Source organism: Pan paniscus, chromosome 7, assembly GCF_029289425.2.
Source record: "Pan paniscus chromosome 7, NHGRI_mPanPan1-v2.0_pri, whole genome shotgun sequence".
Taxonomy (NCBI): Eukaryota; Metazoa; Chordata; class Mammalia; order Primates; family Hominidae; genus Pan; species Pan paniscus.
Window position 1 is genome coordinate 49,062,610 of NC_073256.2, and position 12,552 is coordinate 49,075,161.

The window sequence follows — 12,552 nt, forward strand, 5'->3', positions numbered from 1 at the left end:
TCTCTTGTCTTCTTCCTATCTGCCTCTTTTTCTTTTTTCCCTCTTCGTTTCTGTGTTCTCCCTTTTCCTGCCCCTCTTTTTTCTCCTCTTCATCATCCCTTAACATTTAAAATGTTTTTGGCTTGGCTAATCCCTATGGATGGAAACTTAGCTGCGCAGGATATTGATTACCAAATATGGTATTGCTGCTAAAGATGTTAGAGGAATGTGGCTTGTATTCTAAGCCTCCGGCCTCTGAATAAGCTGCCAAACAAATTAGGTCATTTTAACTTCTGAGCTTTTTTTTTTTTAAATAAGGATGCTGGAACTTTGATTTGGAACATGATGTTGATGTTATTTTAGTTCAAATGGGGGGGGGTATGAAGAAGGGGGCAGGGAGTAGGGGAGACTTAGTTCAGCATGTTTTAGGACTCAAGCCACCAGCCCAGGTTGTGTAAGAGGCAAACACATGATGTGGAGCTTCAGTTGATTCTGGAACACCAGTGAAAGAGCCGAGGCATAGAATTCACATGTGCAGCCTCATTTTCTGAGGCTAGATGCTCTAGACCACAACTAGGTCCCAGGATACTCTGCACATTATCCCCAGTGGCCTGGGCCACAGGACTCAGGTTAATGTGAACTCAGGTTTAGGAAAGTTGCTTCTTCACAGGAAGGTTGGTCAAGTTTAGTGCCGGGGAGGATGTCCTGAAGTTGATGGCAAGTTGCTACTATGTGTGTCTGATGGAGTGTGGTGCGAATGAGCAAGTCCTTTCACAGCATACCTGTACGTAACACCCAGGGACTGTGCTTGCCTCCCAGCAGAGACCACAGTTCTTAGGTCCGTTCTTGGAAATATTAATTCTGTTGTAATATTAGCTTTGTTAGGGTGGAAGTTGGTCCACCTCAGTGAGGTCCTTTGTGACCTCACCCCAGCCTGCTTCAGAATGCAGCTTTGCTTTTTGTTTTTGTTTTTCCTTATATGCTTTTTCTTCAAAATAATACTGAGGTTTCCCAAATTTAAAAAACAAAAATACAACACAATATCAGTTAAAGAAAATGTTCTTACGTTTCACAGAACAGGCACTATCTGTTCGCTTTTTGGTGTTGATTAGGTATGCACAAGGGTATTCTCCACATCCCTTTTGCTACTGCCCTCAATTGGTTTCTTCTCAGAATGAGTGAGTCATGCTCATGAAGAAATTCCACCACTCCAAGACTTCTGGGTCAGGGCTCTGTGGCTTTTGTTAGGCCTCCCTAAGGACCTCTCTTTCCTTCCCCTTCCCCCCTTGTTTCCTGTTAATGCCATTACCATCCAGCCACAGGCTCTTCCTTGTATACTTGAAGCTGAGCCTGTGAAGTTCAGAGTTGTTCATCCTGGTCTCTAGAGTAAGAGAGTCTTGTTTTTGTGGATATTTCTTTTTTTGAGACAGAATCTAGCTCTGTCACCCAGGCTGGAGTGCAATGGCGCGATCTTGGCTCACTGTACCCTCTGCCTCATGGGCTCAAGCAATTCTGTCTCAGCATTCCAAGTAACTAACTGGGATTACAGGTGCATGCCGCCACGCCCAGCTAATTTTTTTTTTTTTTGTATTTTAGTAGAGATGGGGTTTCACCGTGTTGCCCAGGCTGGTGTTGAACTCCCGAGCTCAGGCAATCCACTCGCCTCGGCCTCCCAAAGTGCTAGGATGACAGGCATGAGCCACAGCGCCCTGCCTGCTCTTATTTTTTTTCAAGCTCATTAGGAAGAATGGTGGCGAGGGGGCGGGGGATGCTTTGGAGCCCTCAGGCCCATGTGTGTACATTCAGAACACTAAACGGCAACTGTGTTCTTAGGAGACTCATTTTCAGGACTCCAGTCCCTTTCCAGACCACAGCATGAAAACATGGGAACCGAGTGGGTCCCGTGGGTGCACATTTAAAATACACTCTCTTGGGATATCTTTTTGATACGTAGGGTCCAGAATTCATGGTATTGGATGCTTAATAATGAAGACATTCTTGAATGGTGGAAAGGTTCCAAATAGACTTGTCTTGCCCTAGTGTCTTTCATAGTGTCTGTGATTTATTTTACTGAATATAGTCTATTTTAGGTAAACTGCAGGAATAGGGTCAGAGGTAACTGAAATTACTATATATTAAAGTGTGTAACTGTGCTAGGAATTTGCTGGTTCAAATTTTAAACTGAAAAGTTTTTGTCTAAAAAGAAAAGGAATAGTTGAAAATCTGTGTAACTACATTTTTTAACTAAACTAAATCCCACTGACTTTCGGGACACTTTGTGTTGTCATTTTTCATGTAACCTGTGTAAGTAGTAAGAATGAGAGTGGTTGCTGACCTTTTTTCCTGATAGACCAGGGTTTACTGGTGTGTTTATTTTGTCACCATTCCGGTTTGACTCTAAGGAAATGAAAACATCTTCCATTTGTTCTCTATTTCCAAAGGGCATCCGCTTCGATCCTGAAATTCCGCAAACACTACGACTAGAGTTTGCTAAGGCAAACACGAAGATGGCCAAGAACAAACTCGTAGGGACTCCAAACCCCAGTACTCCTCTGCCCAACACTGTACCTCAGTTCATTGCCAGAGAGCCATGTAAGTCGATCTACTTTTCATTTAAAAGTAATAATAACTAAGAACTGTTCATGTGCTGCATGTGAGGTTACACCATGGGACATGGAGCTGGCTGAGTCTTATTTTCCATTTCTGTGAAGAGGTTGCCTAGGCGTTCTTGGTGTCAGAATTCCAAATACAGCAATCTTGTTTGTGATTGGCTTCCCAAAAGATGGTTCAGCTTGAATAGAACCATAACTTCAGAATTTCATTTGATGTACTACAGATTTCCTTAATGTTATATTGACCAGCATGAGTATGCCCCTAGTTGCCTTGGGTATAAACCCTTCATTCCCCCCTGCCTCGGACACGAGAGCTGGTTCTCAGCATTTACTTTAATCCATTTGTTGAAGGACATCAGCTCGGTGGCTTTGGAAAAATAGGATATTAAAAGTGAAAGAAGCAGATCTTGGGATTTGGTTCTATTCAGTTTAGCCATAACTCTAGGGGGAAAAGTAAACACATACAAAGAATTTATATATTGGAACTGTCAGTCTAGCAAACTAATACCAGTAAAACTTTAAGGAAATTTGGGGCTTTCTTTTCCAACTTAATTGGATAAGAACACTGGCTAATTGCTCAAGACGTCTTCTACCCCACATTAATAAGCTTATTTCATTATATGTCCAGACTGCCATTTCTGCCTTTCACTGAATAACTTTGAAAGATTGAATTTGCTTTCTCAAGCTCAGTCAGTGGCAGAAGTGGGGCATGAGACAGGCCTTAACTTTTCCTTTCATTGCAGAGCCATATGTGATTTAATATGGCAGGGCATTCAAGGAAACCCAAGTGATTTGGATTCCAAGTTATTTGGAATATTTCTGTCCTGTTGTTTTTGGTCTGCTTTCTAAACCACACGGTTGTGATCTTCTTCCTTCGATAGTACATTTTAACTCTTCTTATTGAAATTGAAGGACACATGGATTCCTTGCTCCCCCCATGTCATGTGCATGTCAGATTTAATCAGGTTATCTTTGGAAGTCACAGCCATTCTGTAGTTCAGTCACTCTTGGTACTCATCAGTAGAAACTAACAGATAAGTCTCCCTGAATGTTCTAAAATAAATGTTTCTATGAATCCAGAAAGTCATAATAGATAAAAAAAATTATTTTGTTCTTTCACCTTCTTTGTCCCAGGGAAACTAGAAACCTTTGCTTATTTGGGAAGGAAATCTAAACAAAAGTTACATCTTACAGTGTACTTGTAGTACAGGAGGATATAGGAACATCTTTTACATAATTCTTCATCCTTATAGTATCTAGCTTAATACTTTGTATATTGTATATATTTAATATTTATTATAGTGAGTGGATAAATTGATACTGAAATTGGGCTACTTGTAGAACTATAGATGCATTTGTATGCCTCTTCTCTCTGAAATTTCTTCTCTCTTGATCAAGGCATCAAAAAAGAGTATTTTTAGGATGCCTGATTTAGTAAAAATAACCTAAAGTAATTCTTTGCCTTTTTAGTGAATTTGCCAGCCTCAGATCTCAGAGTTCTTTGAAAAGATTAATTCAGGCAGGAAATGTAATGCTGGTGATACTTAACTTTACCTTTTCAATTCTTTGCTGAATGCTCTTTTTAACAGGACCACGAAACTTTTTCTGAATTTCCTACAACAGCCCTGTGGAATAGGTAGCCAGGAAGGTTATAGCCAGATTACGACATGCTATACAAAAGCAACAAATAGGAACAAACTGGACATTCACAAGCCCCTGAAGTTACAGGAGAGCATAGAAACTGAGCTTAGAACTCTTTTCTGGCAAGCTCTGCTCACCTCCCTTCCCAGCATACAGAACAGTGCAAAAATGGCCAGATAGTTTCCATGACAGGGTAAAAACTTGCCCAGCTGTTCACAGCAACACAAATTTGAAGTTTAAAAAAAAAAAAAAAATCCAAGCAGCCAGCAGTGTATTCTTGAGGAAAATAAAAGTCAGCATGATTTATCTTAATATAGCTCATTTTTACGACACAGCGTCTTGAGGAGAGCAAGTCCACTATGGCTCAGGTCAATCTTATTATCCATTGCCATTTCCTCTGGGAACTGGGAACTTAACCGTCACATACAACTTGCTTACCTGGAAGCATACGGCAAGGCTAAGAACACTGTGTTGGGTCTACACGGACAAACCCACTTGCATTGTACTCAGAATTGGTACTCAAGGTGGTCAGTTTAACTACTTATCAGGTGTAGACTATAATGGAATTGGAGAATTTGAGGATTGGAAAGGCCCTGAAGGCTAGTCTTTGTTGTAGGCCATAGAGGTTTTTTATAAATGTTTCTTTTGGTTAATGTTTTTATATGGTAGTGACTGAAAAGCACTCGTTGCCATCACTAAAGGAAGAATGTTCTGTGGTTTGATTATACAACACACATACACTTGAACTCTCAATTCTCCATAAATATATGAACTTAATGAACTTAAACGAGCACCCAATGTGCTAGACTCTGGAGAAGAAGGAAATTGGTTGCTGCCTTAAAAGAGCTGTCATTCCGGGGAGGTGATGGTGGTCAAAGTTGTCAGAAAAACTTGGCCCCATATGAAGGACATATAAGAGATTCTGCAGCTTAGTTGAGATTGACCCCGAATCAGACTGCCGTATTTGCTGAGCACCTGCTGTATTTGTGCCAGGGATGGAGAGTGAGAAAACCAGGTGTTGCAACTTAGCTGGGTAGATGGTGGCCTGCTGTGGAGAACTTTGGCTTCAGGCTAGAAGATGTCACTGAGAATCCTGTCAATAATTCTGCCAATTATTGACAAGCATTGTGACCTTTAAGAGAAAAAAATTTTTTTAACTTGGTTGTGCTCCTATTCTCTCAGCTATAAAATAGGAATAATACTTTCTGATTGTTAGGAGAGGTAAATAAAACAATATCCCAGGATTGGGCTGAGGATTAAATAGATATAGTGTATGTAAAGTACTAGGCAAATGTAAAGTACAATCATAATTTGTTAATAAAAAGCATTGGGTTGCCTTTCTTTCCTAATAGTTACAGCAGATATTGATCTTCTGAGTTGTCATCACAGTTTGAGTGTAGCCAATTGTCTTTGCAAGTTAGGAGAAAGGATGAGTGAAATTGACATACAATTTCAAGAAAGTAGTATACCTACCTGCCTAAATTAATAGAATTGATCACTAATTTGAGCTTTTATTTCTCTTCCTTGTATGTAATAAAGTTGGAAAAGAACTGTGAGAAAGCGGGAGTTAAGAGATAAGGAAGAATTATAAATTACATTAAATTCTCTTAGATTGTGCATTAGGTTGTACAGGAATGTAGTATTCTATAATAAGAACTCTGCTTTGGAGGTGAAGAAAGAGTAAGTCACTGTTACTGATTTTTATTTTTCTCGTCTGTAAAGTAATGATGCTGTCTGCCAGATCCTCTCCTAAGCATTTTTATGTGAATTATCTCATTTCATTCTCAATAGCACTTATTTTCCAGTTGAAGAAACTGAGGCCTGGGAAAGTCTAGTAACTTTCCTGAGTTAACACTGTCAGTAAGTGCGATGGCTGAATAGTGTCCCCCAGAATTCATATGATGAAGTCTCTGTTCCTAGTACCTCAAAATGTAACCATATTTGGAGATAAGATTTTTAAAGAGATGATTAAGTTCAAATGGGGCCCTTAGGGGTGGAGCCCTAATCCATTATGACTGCTATCCATATAAGAAGAAAAAGAGACACCAGGTATGTATACACACGGAGGAAGGGCCATGTGAGGACAGAGGACAAAGCAACCATCTGCAAGCCAAGGAGAGAGACCTCAGGAGAAACCAACCCTACAGACACCTCTAGACTGGCCTCTAGAACTGTGAGGAAATAAATATTTGTTGTTTAAGCCACTCACTCTGGTATATCACTGTGGCAGCCCTAGCAATACAATACATCAAGTGATAGAGCCTAGACTTAAATTCTAGACTTTTTGTCATATACTAGTTTTGTAAGTTTGGTTTAGTTACCTAACCTCTCTGTGTCTCAGTTTTCTCAGCTACACAACAGCAATAATTAGGGCCACAGAGTCAGTACACAGTGACTGTTAGTATGTGTGTGTAAAAATGGGTACATTCACGTGCCTTTTGTCCCTCATAATTAAAAGACCTATAGTTTTTCTGTGTTTGTATACTCAGCATCTCACATCTAGAAATACATAATGGATTTTTTTTTTGGTAACATACCATAGTTTTATTTTTATGTTTTTTCAATTGATCATGATTTTCTTATTCCCAGCAAGTGTGGAGAGAGGTGCCCTTCAAAGTACTTTTTAAACTTACAGTGTTACTGAGGTCTGATTGGGATGTGATAAAATGCACATATTTAAGATGGCTCATTTGGTTAGTTTGTCATAATACATATGAAATTAATTGAATAAATGTTCTTGATGAGTTTATACTCTTTGCAATATACCTTATTATAATAGTGCCCTTAAAGGTGGAGGCATTCAACACTTAACAGAGCCTTTACTCAGTTTAGACAGATCCTGTCCTTTCGATTCAGTTTTTATAAAGCAGATATCAAAAGGCTCCAGAACTCTGCAGTAATGAAGATTCCTGTACTCCAGGTCCAAGGAGTCTGGTTCTGCAGGTCTGAGCTTAGGACGTAGGCTCTGTATTTTTAAAAAATAATAATTGTTCTTATTTTCCTCCCCTCTAGGCTTTTAAAAGCTCTTTGGGTAGTTTGGATGCACAGTTGAGAGTCACTGATAAATCAAGGAATTTTTAAAGTTAAATTCTCCTTCCTACTTTCATATTCTTCTCCTTTGCCCCTGCACCTTTCTTCCCTCCTCCCTTCGTCCCTCCTCCCTTCCCTCTCTCAGACAAAAGCTTGCTCTGTTAAATTAGTACTCTTAGATACCTGATCAGCACATAACATTTTGGTGACTAATCAGATTACTTCCTTGTTTACCTGCCATGTCCCTGGAAGTTCCCATTTATCCAGTAACAACCTACGCTAACTGGAAGTGAGTTCTCTGTCTCATGTCTGAAGAGACCCTGTGAAAGTTCAGGAGAGCCTGTAAAGTATCTCACACATTCCCTCCCAGAGACAACACTGAGCAAATAGGAAATCTCTTAACATTCATCTCTGCGGGACAAGGTCATCCAGGGCCTATCTAAAGCTTCCTGTGTCCCATGGAACAGAGCCCTGGTGCCTGCATTTTTTCCAAGGCAGCAGTGCATGGCATGCACAATTAGAAAGATTGGCAGATGTCTTGTCAGTTTCATGCCTGCTCCCCAGCGGCATTGTCTATGAAGACTGACTGGGCAGGAGGAATACCTAATCAATCTGGGCAGAAGGAACGGGACACAAGGGAATGACTAAAAGTTGCAGGTGTTCTGAGGGCAAGACTTTATATTTCATTTTTTTCTCATAACCAAAATCCTACATGCTTCTCAGAAGAAAAATTTTCAGGCAGTCCAGCAAAAAAATAAAAGTCATTAAATTCTGCTACCCAGAGACAATCACCATTAACACTTTGGTGCTTATCCTTACACACCTTTTAATATGCACATAATAAAATGTACCTCTTTCTGCATTTTGAATTTTGAAATCATTTAACTTACCCCTTTATCTTTAGGACAAAGTTTTGCTGCAAGTGAGACTAAGTGGCTCAGTAGGGCCGAAAATAATACCTGGGCTCTCACAAAACATCACCTCAGTCTCTGCTGCTGTTGCTGTAGAGCACTGTGTATTCATATGGCACAGATACGCTTGCTGGAATCAGAGCAAGAGGAATAGTGGCAGAGAGAAGTCTCTCTTAACTCTGATGTCTCGAGTAAACCCAAACCAGCTCCTGAGCTGCTTGAATTCTGGCATTTGATTGAATGATTCATAGGCCTTTATTTAATGGATGGGAAGAAAGGAAATGTTTATTGAGCAACTACTCTCTTTCCTTAAGAATTATATGTAAAATACCTATTTTACCCCTAAGGAGACTGAAACTCAAGAGTTTGAGTAGCTTTCCCAAAGTCACATAGCTCATTTTAAGGCGTGCTTGGCTCTAAAACTCATTGCTAGTCTCACGTCACCACACTGCCTTTTTTTTTTTTTTCCAGTTATGTTTTTATTATTTATCTCCCAACCTGCTCCCCCTCCTGCCCTTCAACATTGCCTACCTTTATGGTCCATTTCTTGATTGATTGGCAGGGTTTGGCTCTGTCTCCCAGGCAGGAGTTCAGTGGCACAATCATGGCTCCCTGCAGCTTTGACCTCCTCTCAAGTGATCCTTCTACCTCAGCCTTCCAAATAGCTGGGACTACAGGTGCATGCCACCACACCCAGCTAAATCTTTATTTTTTGTAGAGATGGGGTTTCGCCACATTGGCCAGGCTGGTCTCCTGGGCTCAAGCAATCCACCTGCCTTGGCCTCCCAAAGTTCTGGGATTACAAGTGTGAGCCATGACTCACTTCTTTTTGAAGTAGCCCATGGGTGCTGACAGCTATAGTTCTTTCGAAGATAATTCCTTAGAAGGTGCTTTAAACTCACTCAGACCTTTGAAAATGCACTTACTAAAGACATATAAAGTCAGGATTTCAGGGCTGGTCAACTTCTTATTGAAAAAAATCAAGGCCGGGCGTGGTGGCTCACACCTGTAATCCCAGCACTTTGGGAGGCCAAGGTGATCTCAAGTGATCAGGAGGTCAGGAGTTTGAGACCACCCTGGCCAACATGGTGAAACCCCGCCTCTACTAAAAATACAAAAATTAACTAGGCGTGGCAGCGCTCACCTGTAATCTCAGCTACTCCGGAGGCTGAGGCAGAGAATCACTTGAACCCAGGAGGCAGAGGTTGCAGTGAGCTGAGATTGTGCCACTGCGCCCCAGCCTGGGTGACAGAGTGAGACTCTGCCTCAAAATAAAACAAAAAATCAAGCTTCAGACTGGGCTTGGTGGATCATTCCTGTAATCTTAGCACTTTGGGAGGCCGAGGCAGGCGGGTTGCCTGAGCTCAGGAGTTCGAGACCAACCTGGGCAACATGGCAAAACCCCATCTCTTTAAAACAAAAAAAGAAAAAAATATATATATATATTTGTGTGTGTGTGTGTGTGTGTATATATATATATATTTGTATAGATATATATATTTGTGTATATATGTATAGATATATATATTTGTGTATATATGTGTATATATATATTTGTATATATATTTGTGTGTGTATATATATATATGCATATATATATACACACACACACAAAATTAGCTGGGCGTGGTGGTGTGCGCCTGTAATCCCAGCTACTCAGGAGGCTGAAGCATGAGAATTGCCTGAACCCGGGAGGCCGAGGTTGCAGTGAGCTGAGATCGCACCATTCCTCTCCAGCCTGGGCAACAGAGTGAGACTGTGTCTCAAAAAAAAAAACAAGCTTCAGTATAATTCAGTAGCATCAAATTTGATGGCCAAGGTGCATTAACTGTAAAATGTTAGCTGAAGTTGAACCACCAGATCGTATATATTTAGTTTTGGTGTACTTTTTTCTCTCTGGGAAAACTAAAACTAACATAGAAAACAAAACTAACATAGAAATGTGAGGGATTGTTTTACATGATATTGGGTTGGTTATTCAGGGAGATAAAATTTTCAGTCCATGTTAAGAGAACATGCCTCAAGTCAGTCAGTCTCTGTTTTTGAAGATTGGGCCTTGCTATGTCACCCATGCTGGCCTAAAAGTCCTGGGTTCAAGCAATCCTCATGCCTCAGCCTCCAGAGTAGCTGGGAGTACAAGCACATACCATACCACCTTGCCTGGCGTTCATGTATTTCCTTTTTTATTATTTATTTTTGTTTACTTATTTGTTTGTGTATGCTTATTGTTACTTATTTGTTTGTGTATGCTTTTTTGTTTTTGTTTATTTTATACATATATATCTATGCATTTATACATACTGTATAAAAATACAGCATATGGCAGGTTTTTTGGTTGGATTTAGTTTAGATAAAACATGGCCATACTATTCTTAACATGAGTTCTCACCTCGTGGACCCCTTTCCATCCAGGACTATATATCCAGAGCATTGTTTTTTTGTTGTTGTTTGGGTTTTTGTTACTGTTGTTGTTTTTTGAGGTTAGCTCTTGCTCTTTGACCCAGGCTGGAGTACAGTGGTGCAATCATAGTCATATCTCATCACTTCAGTCTCCAACTCCTGGGCTGAAGCCCGAGTGATCCTCTTGCCTCAGCTTGCTGGCTAGTTTTAAAAAAAAAATTTGTAGAGATGGGATCTCGCTGTGTCTCTAACTTCTGGGCCTTCTCGCTAGGCCTCCCAAAGTGCTGAGATTACAGGCAAGAGCCACTGCACCTGGCCACTGACCATACTATACTTAAACAAATTCTCACCTCATGAACACTTTTGTATCCAGGTAGACTTCATCAAAACTGCCTCCTTAAGCTCTAGGAAACTGTGATAAGAGCAGAACTCCATACGATCTCTTTCGTGTAGATGGAGGAGTTCAGTTAGTGGTAAATAAAAAGGGGAAGGGGCCTGCCCTGAAGTTTCTTCTTGATACCACCCGAAATGCTACTGGGTGGGTAGATTTGGAGGTACACTTAGAAAGGCAGCCTTCCCACCCACCCCACCCTGAGATTTTGGGAAGAGGTGATAGTGAGGGCACACATCATTATTTCACCCCTTTTTCTTGCCTCCAGTCTTTCTGGTGAGGGATAGGAGTCTCAGTGTGAAGAACAGGTTGTGGGGAGAAAGTAATGCAGAGTCTTGGGGCAGTCAGAGCCATAGGGTGATAGCAAAAGAAAGAGGCCAGGAAGTGAGACACAGAGGAGAAAGACTTCAGACTGTGGCATCAGAGCCACAGCACCCAGCTGAATTTGTTTCTTTATTAAATCATTGAACAGCTGTAAACAAATAACAGGAACTCAGGTGCCGGGCGCGGTAGCTCACACCTGAAATCCCAGCACTTTGGGAGGCCGAGGCAGGTGGATCATGAGGTCAGGAGATCAAGACCATCCTGGCTAACACGGTGAAACCCCGTCTCTACTAAAAATACAAAAAATTAGCCGGGAGTGGTGGCAGGCGCCTGTGGTCCCAGCTACTCGGGAGGCTGAGGCAGGAGAATGGTGTAAACCCAGAGGCGGAGCTTGCAGTGAGCCGAGATCTCACCACTGTACTCCAGCCTGGGCGACACAGCGAGACTCCATCTCAAAAAAACAAAAAAAAAAAACAAAAAAAAAATCAGGGACTCGAATCTCCTTGGATATCACATATTTCTATTGTAATGCAAATAATTGCCCCAACTTTTGTTTTATAAACTCAAATTATTCATTATATTCTTAGAGATGAAAGAGTAAAGGAAGTTGATTTACTGGGACAATCCAAAAGAAATACAAGCTTAATTATTTGATGACCATTTCTCACCTCACTTGCTCATTGTGAAGGAAGGTGTTTCTTACATTGTTGATGCAGGCTCCCTTTTACTTCCCTTTTGTAATCCTCAAATAAAGAGCTATCTTTTCTTTTACAGTATGGCAGTTCTCAGAAGCATGGTCCACGCACCCCTGGTTGGTCTCTGAGATTCCTTAAGGGAGTACATGAGGCCTATATTATTTTCACAAAAATAGTTTGCTTTTCTCATGTGTAGTAGTGGACATAACTACTGGCACCTTAATACATATCAAGACAGTGGCACCAAAATACATTAGTAATCATTTACCAATGTGAGCATTAGTAAAAAGTGTGCAGCAGTAAAGTGTGCATCCTCACTCCTGCACACTTTGTTAAGAAAAAAGCCAATTTTGCCTAAGAATGTTTTTGATAAACAGGTAAAAATTAACGTTATTTAATCTCAGCTCTTCAGTGCAAGTCGTTTTATGATTGTGACAGAATGGGGAGTGTACATAAAGCTGTTCTGTAGTTCTTTTAAGGTATGAAGTAAATGGCTGCTTCCTTTAATCCATTTTTTTTTTTTTTTAATTTTTTATTGATCATTCTTGGGTGTTTCTCGCAGAGGGGGA

At 40.6% G+C, this 12,552-nt stretch overlaps 1 protein-coding gene across 7 annotated transcripts in view; it reads left to right on the forward strand.

Moving 5' to 3' along the window:
- Window positions 1-12,552, forward strand: part of RBPMS (RNA binding protein, mRNA processing factor) — a 190,024-nt gene that overhangs the window by 117,678 nt on the left and 59,794 nt on the right. For all 7 annotated transcript variants that reach the window (XR_004672855.3, XR_010113122.1, XM_063607162.1 and 4 more), the window contains exon 5: window positions 2,421-2,571. Coding sequence is in view for 5 of the 7 variants with exons in the window: in XM_063607162.1 (XP_063463232.1) it covers window positions 2,421-2,571 (151 nt within the window). In the remaining 2 variants the exon portion in view is untranslated. The remainder of the gene's footprint in view (window positions 1-2,420; window positions 2,572-12,552) is intronic.